At 39.6% G+C, this 19,238-nt stretch overlaps 1 protein-coding gene across 1 annotated transcript in view; it reads right to left on the bottom strand.

The window, feature by feature from the left end:
* Positions 1–19,238, bottom strand: part of LOC140212586 (lysophospholipid acyltransferase 1-like) — a 121,179-nt gene that overhangs the window by 72,478 nt on the left and 29,463 nt on the right. Inside the window, exons 3-4 of the mRNA XM_072283564.1 lie at positions 9,955–10,032; positions 2,259–2,354 (exon numbers count right to left, since the gene is read on the bottom strand). Coding sequence (XP_072139665.1) covers positions 2,259–2,354; positions 9,955–10,032 — 174 coding nt within the window. The remainder of the gene's footprint in view (positions 1–2,258; positions 2,355–9,954; positions 10,033–19,238) is intronic.

Here is a 19,238-nt window from a genome sequence, read left to right as displayed (position 1 = left end):
AACAGAAAAGATTTGTTTACTTAGCCATTTGACCAATTTAGCCAATTTAATTGATTCAGCACAACACTGTGGGCCCAAGGGCCTGTTCCTGAACTGTACTGTTCTATATTCTACATTCTAGTACAATGTGGTGTTAAATAAGGATGTATTTAATATGTATTTATGAGACGTTGGAATTATCCTTAAGGCCAACATATACTTCTCAAAAACCTATATGACCTTGAGCAGGGGTTCCCAACCTTTTTTAATGACACTAACCAAGGTGTCCGTGGACGCCAGGTTGCAAACCCTTGCCCTTAAGGAACGAGCACCCTTCTGAACCACCATAGTCCTTTAGGTGAAAGTACTTAAACGATGCTATTGGATAGGGAAGCCCAGAATTCACACACAGCAACAATGATGGATCAAAAACATGTTTCTGAAGTGAAATGATGTGTAAATTGGTGGGGAACTTGGAGATCAATAATAAACAGCAATTGGTTTATTGGTTCTTGATCCACACTTGAAGGTTTCTCAAAAGCTATAAGCCTTCCAGTATTTTACCTCTGGATATTATGTAAACCAGGTACCCGAGGATAAAAAGTAAACCCTTTTCTATCTCATAGGCCCACAATTCAGAATATCAGAATTGCACCATGAAAACTGCATCTCCCAAAACTGGGTCTTTTGTGACTTTGGATGAGAACCATTAATGCAAGAGGAAAACAAATGATTATTAGCAACTCAAAATGGCTCACTGATGTTCTTCAAGGAGATCTTGCCCAACTTCTTGATGAAACTGTTCATCTCTCCAGTTCCACATTATTCCCGACAGGGACTGCACAGTGTCTTCAACAAAGGAAAAGTAACTACAGATCCCCTTGAGAAGGCAGAATTACTATTAAGTAATTCAATATGAAGGATAATTAAAATAATTTTAATTATGCCTATTGGACACACTTGCTCAGAAATTAGATCATGTAGCACCGCACTTTAACACTCTACACAATTCAATTTCTTTTAAAAAATAAACTGTATGCAAAAATTAGAGGCGTAAAACAATGAATTTCAAAAGACTGCAGTTTTCATCAGTGCACAAAGGGCCCCAACATGCACAATTCCTGGACATTACCTACAGCTTTTGTTTTATTCAGGTTGGTATGCCCAAAGGAGAGCTGAAGAACATTCTCTAGAGTAAAAATGCACAAAAACAAGTTCTAAAACTATCTAGAATTTGAGACCAAAGGAGAGGCACTCATTACAAAAAATCCCTCTACCCACACCCACAGCCTTTCCTATATTCTAACCCTGGCTCTGGCAACAATCAGGTAATTGATCTCTTAAACCTTCACTGAAACCATGGACAAACATTACACGTTTCTTGTAGGATTTCCTAGATCTCAATAGAGAAAAAAAGTGTTCAAATGCTGAAACATACTGCCAACAGTCAAATATTGATAAAAAGTATTCATGCATTATTTCAATATACTATTTGACAATAAATAAAAAATCCACTGTCGTATTTATTCACAAAATGCTGTTAAATGTAATATTTCCCATATCTATAACATGTATAATAGAGAATAATGTCGGTTTATTACAAAATTCAACAAATGATCTGTTATCACACGGCCAACATGCCACAATATACAGCACACCAAGATTGTTTCTTGCAAATGATACAGAAACTATGAAAAGGCACAACTCACCAAAAGGATCCACTGAGCATAAAGGAAAAGAAGAAACAGATCAACATGACAGACAGCACATAACAGGAAGCTCAATGATTGAAATGAAGTGTAAACATTACCAGAAAGGTGTCTTTAAAATGGTAAAATAGAATTCAGCAGGTTACCCCAGATTGCAGTACCTATGCCTCAATAGAGGTCTCAATATTTCATGGATTCTTGATGAAAAATAACCAAAGTAAATGCAGAAACTCTTGAAAGCTTTGCGGATAAGATATTACATAGGAATAACAAACGAGATTTCAAATACCAGTTTTGACAGTGGGAAACAAAGTAGAAGTCCTCCAAAGAGAAAGCAGAGCTAGGTTTTTACTGAATATAAGGGAATAGGCGAGTGTATTCCTTCCCACTTCACTTGAGCGTATTTCTTGTCCTCTTAGCTGTTGCACTAAATGGGTTGGCTAAATGATGAGTTCTCTCTTGTAGGAGTCTGGTACGGGGGGAAAAAACTACATTATCTAATCACCATCCCATATCTTGAATATGCAAGGGGCCTATATGTAACCAAGAAATATCTGAAAAACAACTTACCCAGAGAAATCTGTGGAGAGCAGACCATAATTAAAAATATATACTCTACTAATTTGGCACACTGTGAGATAGCCCATTGCTGCTACAAATGAATACCTAAAGGAATAAGAAACAATTTTTAAAAAATCATTATGTTGTTACATGTAGAGAAAGGAATATAACACATGACATATTCTGGAAAGGTACGTTTTCAATTTTCTCACCTCTTCTGTAAATCTGGACACTGGCATGCAATTCAATGGGCACAAACTATTTTTCATTCATTGTATTCACATAAATAAGAGTACACCACAGACAAGGCAAAAAAAATTACACGAAGTGTGGATAGTTTCCCCATAATTCAGAAGATTATGGTAATTTGACTAGTTTCCAAGAAAAGGAAAATGGGTAAGAAATGAGAAATCATTTCTACTTGGATAGTAGAGCATAGTCCAAAAATTAGAAGCAGGCCCCACAAGAGTGAAGTCAGTAAAAAGTTTTACATGCAAAGGATGGTGGAAATTTGGAATGCTCTTTTGTAAATGTTAATTGATTCTGATCAATTAGTAATATCTTATTTCAGTTCAATACATTTTTGATAATCCAAGTTAAAGGGATATGGCAAAGCCAAGTATGTGGAGTTGGGTCATATATCAACTCTGACCTAAAAAATTATTAGAAGCATGTGGGGCTAGATAGTTATTGTTACTTGAAGTCTGTTTTACCTAAATTCCATCAGTATGTGAACTTCCCGACAAGAGAAAAGAACACCTTGGATCAAGTCTACTGCAATCTTCCTCATGCATATAAAGCCAGCCCTCTGCCACATTTGGGACTCTCAGACCATCTGTCTCTGTCCCTGACCCCGGCATATAAACCACTCAGCTGTAGACAAAGACCATATATGAAGACAGTCAAAGTATGGACTAAGGGGGCTACCCCTGCCCTACAAGACTGCTTCGATAACACAGACTGGGAAGTTTTTGATGAAGGGGGAGATCTGGAAGGGCACACATCAGCTGTTCTTTCATATATAAACTTTTGTGCTGAGAATGTCATGGACACGAAGTCTGTTAGTGTGTTCCCCAACCAAAAACCTTGGTTCAATAGCATGGTGAGGATCTTGCTAAGAACACGGGATGCTGCTTTTAAATCTGGGGATCTACAGGCCTATGGGCAGGCAAGAAGAGCCCTGAAAAGCGGCATCAGAGAGGCCAAGCACAGATATAAACAGCGCATAGAGGAGCACTTTACCAATAACAACTCCAGATGTATGTGGCAGGGGATAAAGACTCTTACTGGCTACAAGGACAGCTATACAGTCACAAACTCCTCAGATAGGACACTGCCAGACACTCTGAACCAGTTCCTTTCTCGCTTTGACAGTCAGAATGGAGAAGTTGGCATCCAGACAGCACTAACAGAGAAGGATGACCCTATACAATTACACCAACACCAGGTCAGATCCGCCCTGCACGGAGTCACCGGAAGGATTCTTAAGGACTGCGCAAATCAACTGGCGGGGGTACTTACTACCATCTTCAACTTCTCGCTACTACAGTCTATAGTCCCCGCCTGCCTCAAGTCAGCCACAATAATACCCATACCAAAGAAAAGTACAGTGAACTGCCTTAATGACTATCGCCCAGTGGCTCTAACTCCTATCATCATGAAATGTTTTGAGAGACTCATACTGTCTTATATTAAGTCTGCCATACCTGCTGACCTTGATAAATACCAGTTTGCGTATCGTGCAAACAGATCGACAGAGGATGCAGTCATCACAGCTCTCCACACAGCCCTTACAAACCTGGATCAGGATAACACCTATGTAAGAATGCTGTTTGTGGACTACAGCTCAAGCTTTTAATACAATCATCCCCTACAAACTGGTGCAGAAATTCAGCAACCTGGGCCTTGGCAGTTCACTGTGCTCATGGATACTGGATTTTCTGAGTAACAGACCCCAAAGTGTCAGGTTGGGAGAACACACATCATCTACTCTCATCCTGAACACCGGTACACCACAGGGGTGTGTTCCCAGCCCCATCCTCTATTCTCCTTTCACCCATGACTGCTCTACCATTCACTCCACCAACACCATTGTCAAATTTGCTGACGATACCACCCTAATAGGTATCATATCAGACTGTGATGAGACAGCCTATAGGCAGGAGGTACAGCATTTGACAGAATGGTGTTGTCATAATAACCTGGACTTGAACATCACAAAAACCAAGGAGCTGATAGTAGACTTCAGGAAATCAAAGCGCGTCAAGCACTCTGTTCTGCACATATACGGGAAAGAGGTGGAGAGAGTAGAGAGTTTCAAGTTCCTCGGCGTCCACATCTTGGCTGACCTCACCTGGACTGCCCATATCTCTTATCAGGTGGGGAAAGCCTAACAGAGGCTTTACTTCCTAAGGAAGCTAAAGCACGCTCTCCTCCCTCATCACCTGCTGATCAACTTCTATCGGACAACTATAGAGAGCCTCCTGACGTATTGCTGTGCAGTGTGGTTTGCCAGCTGCACAGAACAGAACAGGAAGGACTTGCAGCAGGTGGTGAGGGTAGCAGAGCGGGTTATTGGCACAACATTACCCTCTCTCAGAGACATTTATACTGGCAGACTTCAAAAGAAGGCTACTTGTATTTCAAAGGATCCCACTCATCCTGGACATCACCTGTTTTCTCCTCTACCTTCTGGGAAGAGATACAGAGCATTAAGGACAAAAACAAAGAGACTCCTTAACAGCCTCTACCCACGTGCAGTGAAATGTATAACACCCCCTTCCCTTCTCCTGCCCCCCTCCTAAGACAGCGGCAGCTAAATGCATCACACTTCCAGGAATGGCAGGTGTGCAATAGTCCTACCCCCCCCCCCATCCATATATTATTAATTTTGGACTGTACTCCTGAGGTTTTAGAGTTTATTTTATGTATATATTCTTTGTCATGCTGCAAAACGTTGAGCTGCTAAATTGTGTTTCATTGCTCCACAACAATGACAATAAAGCTATTCTTCTTCTTCTTCTTCCAATTCCCCAAGGCCAATATAAACATCTCAATAAATTTAGTAAACACAGAAAACACATTCATCCTGAAACTCTGAGGTTACAGTGGCATGCAAAAGTTTCGGCGCCCTGGCCAAAATTTCTGTTATTTTGAAAAGCCAAGCAAGTAAAAGATGACCTCATTTCCAAAAGGCGTAAAATTAAAGATGACACATTTCTCTAATATCTTAAGCAAGATTACTTTTTTATTTCCATCTTTTACAGTTTCAAAATAACAAAAAAGGAAAAGGACCCGAAGCAAAAGTTTGGGCACCCTGCTTGGTCAGTACTCAGTGACACCCCCTTTGGCAAGTATCACAGCTTGTAAGCACTTTCTGTAGCCAGCTTAAAGTCCTTCAATTCTTGTTTGGGGGATTTTCACCCATTCTTCCTTGCAAAAGGCTTTTAGTTCTGTGAGATTCTTGGGCCATCTTGCATGCACTGCTCTTTTGAGGTCTATCAACAGATTTTCAATGATGTTTAGGACTGGGGACTGTGAGGGCCATGGCAAAACCTTCAGCTTGCGCCTCTTGAGGTAGTCCATTGTGGATTTTGAGGTGTGTTTAGGATCATTATCCTGTTGTAGAAGCCATCCTCTTTTCATCTTCAGCTTTTTTTTTTTTTTACAGACAGTGTGATGTTTGCTTCCAGAATTTGCAGGTATTTAATTGAATTCATTCTTCCCTCTACCAGTGAAATGTTCCCCGTGCCACTGGCAGCAACACAAGCCCAAAGCATGATCGATCCACCCCCATGCTTAACTGTTGGAGAGGTGTTCTTTTCATGAAATTCTGCACCCTTTTTTCTCCAAACATACCTTTGCTCACTGTGGCCAAAAAGTTCTATTTTAACTTCATCAGTCCATTGGACTTGTTTCCAAAATGCATCAGGCTTGTTTAGATGTTCCTTTGCAAACTTCTGACATTGAATTTTGTGGTGAGGACGCAGGAAAGGTTTTCTTCTGATGACTCTTCCAAGAAGGTCATATTTTTACAGGTGTCACTGCACAGTAGAACAGTGCACCACCACTCCAGAGTCTGCTAAATCTTCCTGAAGGTCTTTTGCAGTCAAACGGGAGTTCTGATTTGCCTTTCTGGCAATCCTACGAGCAGTTCTCTCAGAAAGTTTCCTTGGTCTTCCAGACCTCAACTTGACCTCCACCGTTCCTGTTAACTGCCATTTCTTAATTACATTATGAACTGAGGAAATGGCTACCTGAAAATGCTTTGCTATCTTCTTACAGCCTCCTCCTGTTTTGTGGGCATAATTTATTTTAATTTTCAGAGTGCCAGGCAGCTGCTTCGAGGAACCCATGCCTGCTGATTGTTGGGACATGGTTTGAGGAGTCAGGGTATTTATAAAACTTTGAAATTTGCATCACTGGCCTTTCCTAACGATGACTGTGAAGCTAATTCAGGCCTGAGACCTTGGTAAAAGTTATCTGAGAGCTCAAATCTCTTGGGGTGCCCAAACTTTTGCATGGTGCTCCTTTCCTTTTTTGCACTCTAAAATTGTACAAAACAAAAATAATTGCTTAAGATGTTGAAAAGAATGTTTCATCTTTAACTTTATGACTTTTGGAGATCAGTTCATCTTCTACTCACTTAACTATACACAGTAACAGAAATTTTGACCGGGGTGCCCAAACTTTTGCATGCCACTGTATATACACAAGCAATTCTGCAAACTCAGAAATCTGAAACAACACACACACAAAGTACTGGAGGAACAATGCAGATATGAAAGAGGAATAGATGGTTGACGTTTTGAGCCTAGACTTCATCAGGGCTTGAAAGGAAGGAGGAAGAACCTAGAAGTAGTAGTTGTGGGAGGGGAAGGTGTACAGGCTAACAGGTGATGGTTGAAACCAGGTAAGGGGAAAGGTGGCTGACTGATGTGGCCTGACCTGCTAAGTTCCTCCAGCATTTTGTGCGTGTTGCTCTGAGATTATACAGTGCCTTGAAAAGTATTCAGGCCTCACAACTATTTTCACATTTTGCTGTCTCATTTTTTAAATTTAAAATATATTGAAGTAGGATTTTGAGCTCATCAACAAATCATTGTGTATCTTGTCAAATCAAAAGAAAGAAAATCCAAAGCCTGTTAAAAATTTACCAAAAATTAAAAACCGAAATTGTGAGGCTGAGAAAGTATTCATCTGCTTTGTAATTCTATGATAACTTTCCTCAGATGCAATATACTGTTACCTTACCAACTCACCCAATTTGTTGATGTAGAAAATCGGAGGATCACCTGTTTTCAATGAATTGACAAGAATAAATACTCTCTGTCTTCCTGTAAGGTCCAACAGTATGGTAGATTCTCCACAGACCAAACCAAAATGAAGACAAAAGAGCATTCAAGACAGGTCAAGGAAATGAATATAGAGAAGCACAAATCTGGGGAAGTGTTCAAGACCATCTCAAAAGGCACTGAACATACTTCGAAACTCAGTGCAGCCCATCATAAAAAAGTGGAAACCACAGCCACACTGCTAAGGTCAGACCACTCGTCTAAACTTAGTCACCAGAGAAGAATGCTACTTGTAAGAGAGGCTATTGTGATGCCAAGTCACTCTGAGTGAGTTGCAGAAGTCAGTCGCTGCAACTGGATTTGAAGTATGTGGCTCCACAATCTCCTAGGCCTTGCACAAAGAGGGTATTTTATGGAAGAGTGGCAAAGCAGCAGCCCTGGCTAAAAAAATAATAATATCCTTGCCAGTAAAGACTTTGCAAAGCATCACTTAGAAGATACTGTAAAGATGTGGAAGAAGGTTTTGTGGTCTGATGAGACTAAAGTGGAATCTTTTGGCCTCAACACTAAGCAGTACATGTGGCGTAGATCTTACGCTGCATATCAGTCAGGTAACACCATCGCTACTAAAAAGTATAGTGGAAGTAGCATCATGCTGTGGGGATACTTCTCAGCAGCAGGGACTGGAAAGCAGGCCAGGATACATGGGAAGATGAATGTTACTAAATGCAGCAAGATCCTGGATAAAACCCTGATAGACTCTACCATAAAGCTTAAACTGGGGAGGAAGTTTGTCTTTCAACAGGAAAACGATCAAAAGTATTTTGCCAGAGCAACCATGGAATTGCTTCAAATGAAGAAAACTGATGTCACTAAATGGCCCAGTTAGAGTCCTGACCTGAACCCAATGAAACATCTCTAGCAAGGCCTCAAGTTTGCCGTTCATAGCTGTTCCCCAACTAACCTGACACAGCTTGAGTAATTTTGCAAGGAGTAATGGGCAAATCTTGCTCCATCACATTGTACAAAGATAATAGAGACTTAACCAAAAAGACTACTGAATGCAATAGCTGCGAGATGCAGTTCAACTAGGTACTGAACAAGGGAGGATGAATACTTCTGAATTGCTGACATTTGGTTTTGAATCTTTAGTTTTTCATGCTTTACATTTTTCTTTTATTTGGCTCTGCTGTGAAAAAAGTAGCATGTGATTCACAAATAAAAATTCACAGTTAAGTTGGTCAAAATCCCTGTTGTAATACTCATTTATGTGAAAAAAGGGTTGGGGTCTAAATACCTTTACAAGGCCCTGCATATTTTTTTAGTTACTCAGTGAATGAACTAATGGATATGAATGAGAATTTTGTTCTCTAATACTTTATGTACTTGAAGAGATGAAAGAAACTGGAAAGGAAATCTACTTAATCACTGGGCTCCAAAATCTCTTTCATATCGTTTTATTTGATTCTATGATCAGTGTTCTTTTTAACACTTTTTTTTCTTCTCAAACAACCATTATTTCTCATCCTCTGCACTATTTCTGAAACAAGGACATACTCTTAAAATTAACTAAACCTCAGGAATGCAATTGGTTAAACCCCGCCTTTAATATTATTAACTATAAGATGAATTCGCTACTCACTAATACATCCTTATAAATTTAACCCTGCTTCTATCCTATTCCCTTCAATTCTTAACATTAAGAACATTGTCTTGTGATGCAAATCAAACAAAAAAGGAAGCCATATGGAGGGAAACCACCAAAAATGGGCAATGACCCAGTGGAATTTTATACACATTTGTTGCTCTAGGGCAAAATGAAAATGGATCAAAATAGTGGCTGCTTAAAAAGTGACTGGATCAATCTGCCAGAATGACACCACTTACAAAAACAGTAAATGTAGAATGGTTGCTGAACAGTTGAAGCAAAAGAGACCTTTTTAGTGGTTTGCTCTCTGCTATAACAATGGGCATCAGCAGAATGATGCAAAACAAAATTCTTCTCTCTCTCTAATAGTCACAGTAACTCTTTTATGTCTTGCATTATATTGCTCTATAAAACAACAAACTTGACAACATATATCAGTGATAACAAACTTGATTGTGATTCTGAAATATCATTGTGTTCTCAACCTGGGAACCTTGTCTCAGTGCCAAATGGCAGAGTTGAATGGCTCTTACTGTCCCCACAAGATAAGGGAAAAGACATACTCTTTCTACATTTATCATTCTGGTTCTAGATGGTGACCCAGCCATACAGCTAGTGTCAATGGACAAGTATTAAGTCAAGTTAATCAGAATCTTAAATTACGAAGTATTGTTGTTTTATTACATATAAAGGGTAACTTGATTGACTTAAAATGCAAGATATAATGTAAAATAGATTTATTTTACATATAACAACTACATACCTGTGTATATTTGAGATGCTTGCTTTTGCCATAATCACATAGCATAAAGAAACTTCTATAAAAATATGTAATGAGTACCTGGAGAAGGAACAGTAAAAGAGAGATCAGATGTCTGGCTTGCAAACATATAGTTATTTTACAAAGTAGGCTCCAACATGATTTTCATTTTGTAACAAAGGGATAAAAAGTCATGAGCCCTCTATCATTCACGATCACTTCATATCTCAACTCTGCATCCTTAAACATCTGTAAGCAAAAAAAATTCACCAGTCTCAGTTTAGCAATTTTCAATTGTTCCAGCCTCAACCGTGTTTTGGGTATCTAGATTTCAAATACCATATTCTGTGAACAAATACCACCTGGCATAAAAACCGTACAACTTGTTAAATAACACTTTAAGCCAAGGATCTGATGCTTTCTCAAGGATCCTGTGGTTTCATTTTAAAGTGGAATAAGACTATTAATCACCACGTCTAACCCAACACTTATTTCTCTCAATGTGTCTGATAAAAGATTATTTGGTCGCTTTCACAGTGCTGTTAAATAGTTTGCTGCGCACAACTTGGCGGCTACAGTTCCAATGTTACAACAGTGATTAAAGCATGTTGAAATCGTTCCAAATTGGTACAAGTAGAAGCATTTTTTAAAATGTTATGTCCCCTTGATAAGAAATGTTTTCTGTATGTCCTACAAAATCATTAAATCATCTTAAACATAATCAATCACACTAACTCACGGCCTTCTCTACCAACATGAACTCAAACCTAGTTGATGGCATATAAGCCACAGAACGTTAATGTACAATGAGAAAAGGGAATGCTACGCTTGCCTTTAACACAAAAAGAATCTTAAAATTCTCTTTACGCCCAATCGTAATTTTACCAATGTATTCTGTGTACATGCATACATTCAGAGTTCGAGACACCACTTGACTCCATAGCCTACTATGCTCTTTAATAACATTGTGGCTGATCTGACTATCACCTCAAATCCATATTCCAGCCTAATTGCAGTACCTTTCACCTCCCCCCCCTTGCTCCAATTACGGGCCTCCCTCTGCCTTAAAACCTTCAAAGACTCCAAAGGGCAGTGTAAGTAAAGTTCCAAAAACTCACAAACGTTTGAGAGAAAACTTTGTTTCATCCTAAGTTCCTCCCAATTGAGGGAGCATTCTTTCCATATCCACCCTATCAAGATCTCCAGAAAATTTTGTGTTACAAATCACTCTTCACTCTTTTGAAGGCAAAACACACAAAATGCTGAAGGAATTGAACTCCAGTGCATCCAAACCTAGCAAATGTTGCTTCATAAGCAAGCTTTTATTTTCCACAATATAGTGTGTCATACAGAACCTTATCAAATGCCTTCTGAAAATCTGAAAATCGAGGAGCAGCATATCTACAGTACATTAATTCATCAAATAAACAAAATTATCAAAATTTATTTCCCTTTCATGTCAATTTTGCCTGCTTACATGAATATTTTCCAAGTGTCTAGAAAACAATGTCTATATCTTTAACAGCTTCTAACATTTATCAAAACTGTTTAACATTTTAAATAACACATTAAACCAAGGCCCTGCTACTTTCTCAGGCAAGTGGAAAAAATCCTGTGGTACCATTTTAAAGAGGAGTAAGACCATTACTTCTCCATGTCTATGCCAACACTTGTTTCTCTCAACATCACCTACCACAGACATTAAAGTAACTGACCCATATTGTTCTGGTGTCTATCACTTTGAATAAAAGAGCCAATTTTGTCAAATTTAATGAAATACAGTACATTGTGCTTAACTGGGCCATCAGTTAATTGGGCAGCCACTTATTTAGGACAACTCTTAAGAAAGAAAATCTAACGAAAAATAGCCAGGCTTCCCCTTGTTCATTTGGAACACCATGCCACTTAATTGGGAGAAGAGAGTGTTGCCAAACAGTTTCTAACCAACGTCAGTCATGTACACTTGCACGAATGTTAGACACTGCACCATGCTTACAGTGAGGAGTTTTTATATAGTGTCAGTTACATGGGCATGTTTTATGTTATCCATTTGGGCCAATGGACGCAGATTCAAAATGCAGTGATTTTTGGTCTTTTTTTTTTTAACTTTTTAAAAAAAACTCAGATCCTCGCCAAGATGCCACAAAAAGTTGTGACACTATCCAAAAAAATTATCCCACTGGATCAAATTAAAAGCCATCTGTCTAACACCACTCATCATCAGCTGACAGAGATAACTGGAGTGCCAAAACCTACAATTGCATGCGTGATACATCAGCAAGATACACTGCGAGAAGAATGGGCATTACGCGAGGGGCAACAGGAAACATCCCAATTATACGAAGTGTAGAAGTGCGAAGGTAAGGATCTAGATGTTGAAGAGGATCTGAGTCAATGGTTTTCCATTGAAACTGGATGAAGTGTGTGTGTCAGAGAGCCAATGTTTAGAAAAAAAAACACAAGATAGAGGAGCTAGCTAAGAAGATGGGTCACAAAGATTTTAAAGCAACAGATGGATGGTGGTCTTGATGGAAATGTTGGCACCACATCAAATTCAAGAAAGCACACAGTGAGAAAGATATTGCTGATGCTGTATTGCAGAAACATGAAAATCTACAAAACTCCCTGACTCGCTTCAGAATTTTTCTGCAGATATCTACAAGGACAATGAAACAGGCCTTTTTTAATTATGCATAATTGCTTTCTTATGTGTGGCGATAGAACCAAATTTCTGCTTACTGCATCTGCCTTCTCTTTGTTTTCTATTATTCATTCCTCATCCTCACTTCCTAAAGGACAAAGGCTTACTCTGTTTTTCTATTTCATGACATCTTTCTACATTTCTAGCCTTACCTAATGATTTACTCTAAGATTTGTACTATTAAGACCATAAGACAAAAGAGTAGAATTAGGCCACTTGTCCCATCAAGTCTGCTCTGACATTCCATCAAGGCTAATCTATCCTTCTCAACCCCATTCTCCTGCCTTCTCCAGTAACCTCTGATGCCCTGACTAAACAAGAACTATCAACCTCTGCTTTAAACATACCCGATGACTTGGCCGCTATGGACACCAGTAGCAATAAATTCCAGATTCACCACTGTCTGCCTAAAGAATTTCCTCCTCATCTTCGTTCTGAAGCAACATCCCTCTATTCTGAGGTTGTGCCTCCTAGTCCTAGACTCCCACTATAGGAAACATCCTCTCCCTCTCTATATAGGCCTTTCATATGATAGATTTGATAGTATGATAGGTTTCAATCAGATCCCCCTCCCCCATTCTTTTAAACTCCAGCGGTACACAGTGCCATAAATTGTTCCCTGTGTTAACCCTTTCATTCCCAGGATAATTTTTGTGAACCTCCTCTGAACTCTATCTAATGTCAGCACATCCTTTCTTAGAAAAGGTGTCCAAAACTACTCACAATTTAAAAAAAAGACATTTTTTTTTACATAGTCTGCATTTGTTATTTGCTAGATATATATGACAAATTTGATATTAGCTCATCTCAGTTTCCCAAGACAAATAGAAATGAATAGACCTACCATGGCATTATTTATATTTATAATGTTCCAAGATTTTAAACATGTGTATTGTACAGATACAGAAAACAGCCCAATGCAAACACATCAACGGCTAGATACTTGGCCGCTTCATTGCAGAAAGCAAGAGTATAATATTCCTAATCAATGTCATGTTTGCTCAAGTCCTGCTTTTCTTTTGGAAAACAAATACAGCATAATTTATTTTTTGTCTTTGCTTTCTTCTTTTGATTCACTCTTTTTTCTTTCTTTTCTTCCCCTCATCATATTATCTCTTCTCATACTAATATATCTTTCTAACTTTGATCTCGCCTACCCTCTCTGCACCATCCTCTATGTATTGATGGCATACTGTATAGTACCAGTGATCTCAGATGTAATAAATGACATTTCATTTGCTTTTAATTCCAATGCCTCCTACATAAAAAGCTATACTGACATGTAAACCTTCTTTACAGTTTACTTGTCCAGCAATCAAAATCAACATTTTTTTATCCAGTACCATCAGTACCAAATCTTGTCAAAAGGTTAGAGGTGAAACAGAGCTCCAGGTTCAAACTAAAGTTATAGCAAACAGTGCATAAAATTCCATTCTGTGATATGCATTTCTTTGGTGCAGCAGGTACTGCTTTGTTTCAGAATAGCATTTAATACACATGCAGACATTAAAATTATATTGGTTTATTGTTGTCACATGTACCAAGATACAGTGAAATCTTTGTTTTTGCATGCCATCCATACTGATCATTTCCTCCTATCAGTGTATTGAAGAAGTACATGGGAAAAGCAATAACAGAATGCAGAACATTATAATAGCTATAGAGAAATTGCAGGGCAATTGAATTATCAGGCACAAGGCCATAACAACTGTGAGATCAAGAATTTATCTTATTTCTACTGCTCATCAGTCTTATAACCGTAGGACTGAAGCTGTCCTTGAATATGGTAATATATGCTTTCAGGCTTTTGTATCCTCTGTCCAATGGGAGAGTGGAGAAGAGAGAATGTATGGGATGGGTAGGATCTTTGGCAGCAATAAGTCCAGAGTCTATGGAGAGGAGGATGGTTGTGTCCACAACTCTCTGCAGTTTCTTGTAGTCTTGCTTAGTGTTGTATGAATCTAACTGGCTACACAGTGCTCGAGGCTGCAGACTTTCCACAACTACAGTGTGCTATAAATGAAACCCATGCACTGTAATGTTAATCTGTGTCAATGCTGACTTGCTGACTATTCTGCTATTTGGAGGTCAATGCTCAAGCTAACACGCTCTCTGGACCTTTCAAAGCTTAAGACATATTCAGCAGTATGAATGACTATTCAACAGGACTACTTCAAATGACTGGCAATCACATTCACATCAGCTGTTATTTGCAAGTTTGGCTGATGTGTGGCTTGGAAGGCAACTTCCAGGTGGTGGTGCTCCTATGCTTTTGCTGCCCTTGTCCTTCTTGCTGGTTGAGGTCTTGGGTTTGGCAGATGCTGCCTAATGAGTTCTGGTGAGTTGCTGCAGTGTATCCAGGAGATGGTACAAATGACTGTTCCTATGTGTCAGTGATGGAGTGAGTGAGTGGCTGATGGGGCACCTAGCAAGTAGGCTTATAGACAAAAGTAAAGGTCAAGCAGTCTTCTGCACTCCCTCAGTTTTTGTCTGCGTATGCCTTTGCCTTGCTTCTCAGGCACACTGTTACTCTATTTGCTGCATCATGGCTGGTGGAAGCTTTTGTGGAAGATATTACAGGAGATCTTGGAAGGAGACTTTAAAAAAAAACGTTGTTACTTTGCTCAAGTCTCTACAGCAGACCGTGCAATATCAAGAACAAAAAACCCTCTGAGAACATGAAAACAGCTTCTGGCACTTCGCCTTCGTAAATCAGAGTATTGCGTACAGGAGTTGCTGTGTTATGTCATTGGTGTACAAAATGTTGGATAGGCCAAATTTGGAGTATTGTGTGCAGTTCTGGTCACCTACCTACCTGAAAAATGCCAATAAGATTAAAGAGAAAATTTCCAAGGATGTTGCCGGGACTTGAGGACCCCAGTTACAGGGAAATGTTGAATAGGTTAGGACTTTATTATCTGGAGTGTAGGAGGGATATAGATAGGGTAAATGTAAACAGGCTTTTTCCACAGACGTTGGGTGGGACTAGAACTAAAGGTTATGTGTTAGAAATGAAAGACGAAATACTTCAGGGGAACCTGAGGAAATAACATCATGAAGATCCCACCCACCCTGCTCACGGTCTGTTTGTCCCACTTCCACCAGGTAGGAGACTACACAGCATCCACACCGGGATCACCAGATTCAAAAACATTTACTTTCCCCAAACAGTAAGGCTGATCAACACCTCCATCCACGAACCCACACCTCCACACTCCCAACCACCACTACTTCATTATCTCCTGTCAGTCTCCTACGTACAGATGACCTAGCATCACTTTATGGACATACAATCAATGTATATAAACCACCTTGTGTACTTGTACTATGTTTTATTATTATCTTTGTGTTCTTTATCATTGTGTTTTTTGTGCTGCATCTGATGCGGAGTAACAACTATTACATTCTCCCTTACATTTGTGTACAGGAAATGATGTTAAACAATCTTGAATCTTAAACATCTTCGCTCAAGGGGTCTCCCTACTGAGGGATGCAGCAACTCAACAACATCAATAAAGCTAGTTGCATGTTGCAGTCATAGGAACTAGGAGACAGCAAAAGCAATAAATGCAATCCATATTGGAGGCAGTGGTACTTGGCCAATTTGTCATGTGTTTATTAAGTAAAAGAAGTTTCTACTACAAATTCAAGAATGCACTCCTTTCACTTCACAATTGAAAGCTTTGAGTTCAGCAAGATTATTTCTGCATTAAAATGCAGTGAGTTAAACATTACAAACTATTTGTGTAAATTCAATCACATTTGCAGTGCTGCTTCATAAAAGATTGTTGGAGAAAATAATCAACTCCATTTTATGCAATCTGCATCATAACTGACATTAGCAAATCCAAATCCTTTTTATTTTTCCAACTGGATAGAATATTTGGAGTTCAGAACCATTTGAGTTCAAAGCACCAAGCCAACTAGCTTACCAAATCTTTGTTAATTCTTAGCTAGAACAGACCAACCTACTATACTTGTATATCTCACCCAGAAATCTGTAATTTCTTTTGCTTTAAATATTCATCCACATACAGCACAAATGGAGACCTTTGATCACATTATGCCTCTGTGGGCACTACCTGCTTGTTAATTAGCCACACTTACAATCTCAAGTGTGACCGGTGCAACTGCTCCACCTATTAAACTCTCAAAAACAATTGCATATTCATCACTCAACAACACTGGCCCCCCAACCAGACAAAATAGCCTTTCTCTACTTTTTTTGTGTCAGGATCATTCAAGAACTTCAAATTTCATGTTTTGGATACTATTGAGGGATGATTATTCAGAAGATAGCAGTAACCACCAGAATTGCCTCTGAGGCTCAGCGGGGAAGAGTGAAGGCATACAGGACTCTACCGACAGGGAACTTGATAACTTGTTTTAGGGGAAAAAGCTTTTATTAGAAGAAACAGTCAACCTCGACTATTTATTCCTCTCCACAAATGCTACCTGACCTGCTGAGTTCCTCCAGCGTTGTGCATATTGGTTAGAGAACATTCTCAAGGTGGGGTGGGGTGGGGGTGGGGAGGGTGGTGAGCAGCTAAAAGACTCTGTGCACATTGGCACAATTAACATACATAGAGAAAGAGACAAGGTCCTGTGGGGTGAATGTAGAGAGCTAAGGAAGAAATGAAAACACAGGACCTGAAAAGGCAGAAATCTCTGGTTTACTTCCAGTCCCACCTGCCAGTGAGGGAAGAAGCAGGAAGATATGGAAGATTAATGTGTAGCTGAAAAATTGGTGTTGAGAACAGCGATACAAAGTTTTAGAGCCTTACCATTTCTTCTGGCATGGGAACAGTTCAGTTACACCTGAACTAGAAGGGGACCAATATCCTGGCAGCCAGATTTGCTAGTGCTACTGGGGTCAGTTTAAACTAGACTGGCAGGGTATGATGAATCCCAAGTCTTAGGGAGGCAAATGAAAATCAGGGAAGTGATGCAGCAATCAATCAATTTGAATTTGCATGACAATAAGGAGAATGACAGGGAGTGAGGAAAGCCTAATGGATTAAATTGCAGGTAAAGTGGATGAACTTGGGGCTCAGATAGCTATGTTGGGCTTGGAAATGATACCATTACAAAAATTAGTTTAAAGAGGGATAGGAATGGCAGCTGAATGTCTGGAGTATAGATGCTTTAGCTGGGTTGGAGACTCATAAAGAGGGGTGGGGAAGATGCATTTTTGATGTAGTAGTCAGAGATGAAATTACTGACGGATCATCCAGTGAGGCTTTAAGGGTGCAGCTGAGAAATAAGAAGGGGGTGATCACATTGTTGGGATTGCACTACAGTATTAGGTCCTCAAATAGTCAAGTGGAATTATAAGAACAAATACACAGGGTGATTGTGCAGAGTTGTTAAAAAATGACAGGGCTGTCATAGCATTAACTTTAATTTTCCTAATGTACTCTTTCCTAACATAAGTAAGGGCTTAGATGGGGTGGAATGCGTTAAGTACATTCATAAAACTTTCACTGGACAATACATAGAGGGCCCTACCACAGAGAGGGCAAAGCGTGATCTACTGTTGGGTAATAGGGCAGGTAACTGTCTGAGGTGACAGTGGGGGAAACACTTTTGGACACTGACCATAGTTCTATTTGTTTTAAAATAGTAATGGAAAGGGATAGAACTGGTCCACAGTTCTAGTTCTAAATTGGGGCAAGGGAAATTTTAACAGTATGGGAAGAAGCTTGCAAAGGTTGATTGGGATAGATTGCTTATCAGTAAAGGGGACAGAGGCAAGTGGGAGGCTTTTAAAGATGAGCTAGTGAAAACTCAAGTTCTGCTTGTTCTAGTGGGAATGAAAGACAGGGGAATCCAGGATTCCTTGAATCCTGTCATCTAGGACCAAGCCAGGATAAAGGAAGCATGGGTCAGGTACAGGCAGCTGGGAACAAGAGTCTCTGGAGCAATAAAAAGGATGCAAGACTACATTCAATAAGGTAATCAGGAGGACAAAAAACAAGCATGACATAACTTTGGCAGAGAAAATTAAAGAAGAGCTGCTGACGCTCCTTCAGAAATGTAATTGCATCAAGTGTTGGGCCCAGGGTAGATCCTGTGAGATAATGATGCCCTGAAACTTGAAGCTGCTCACCCTTTCTGCCACTGACCCCTCAGTGCAGACCGGTGTATACTCTCCTGACTTCCCCTTCTTGAAATCCACAATTATCTTTTTGATCCTGCTCACAGCAAGTGTGAGGTCGTTGTTGTGAAATCACTCAACCAGTCGAACTAGCTGACTCCCATGGTAGATGTGAGTGCTACTGGGTGATCGTGATTAAGGCAGCTCACCCTGTTCTTGAGCACTGGAATAACTGCCGCCCTTTTAAAGTAGGTGGGTATGTCAGACAACAGCAGTGAGAGTAAGATGACGCTTACTCCATCTACAATTCTACCAACAATAGCGGTGTCATTGGAAAATTTATAGCTGCCATTTGAGCTGTTTAGCCACAGAGTCTTGAGTGTAGAGGAGTGAGTAAAGCACGCAAAATTGAAGTTTGCTGGTGTGGATAACCAGTGGAGGAGGACATATTATTACCTATCTACACTAACTGTGGTCTCCCAGTGAGGA

Source organism: Mobula birostris, chromosome 19 (genome assembly GCF_030028105.1).
Source record: "Mobula birostris isolate sMobBir1 chromosome 19, sMobBir1.hap1, whole genome shotgun sequence".
NCBI lineage: Eukaryota > Metazoa > Chordata > Chondrichthyes > Myliobatiformes > Myliobatidae > Mobula > Mobula birostris.
This window is presented reverse-complemented; position numbering and strand designations above follow the sequence as displayed.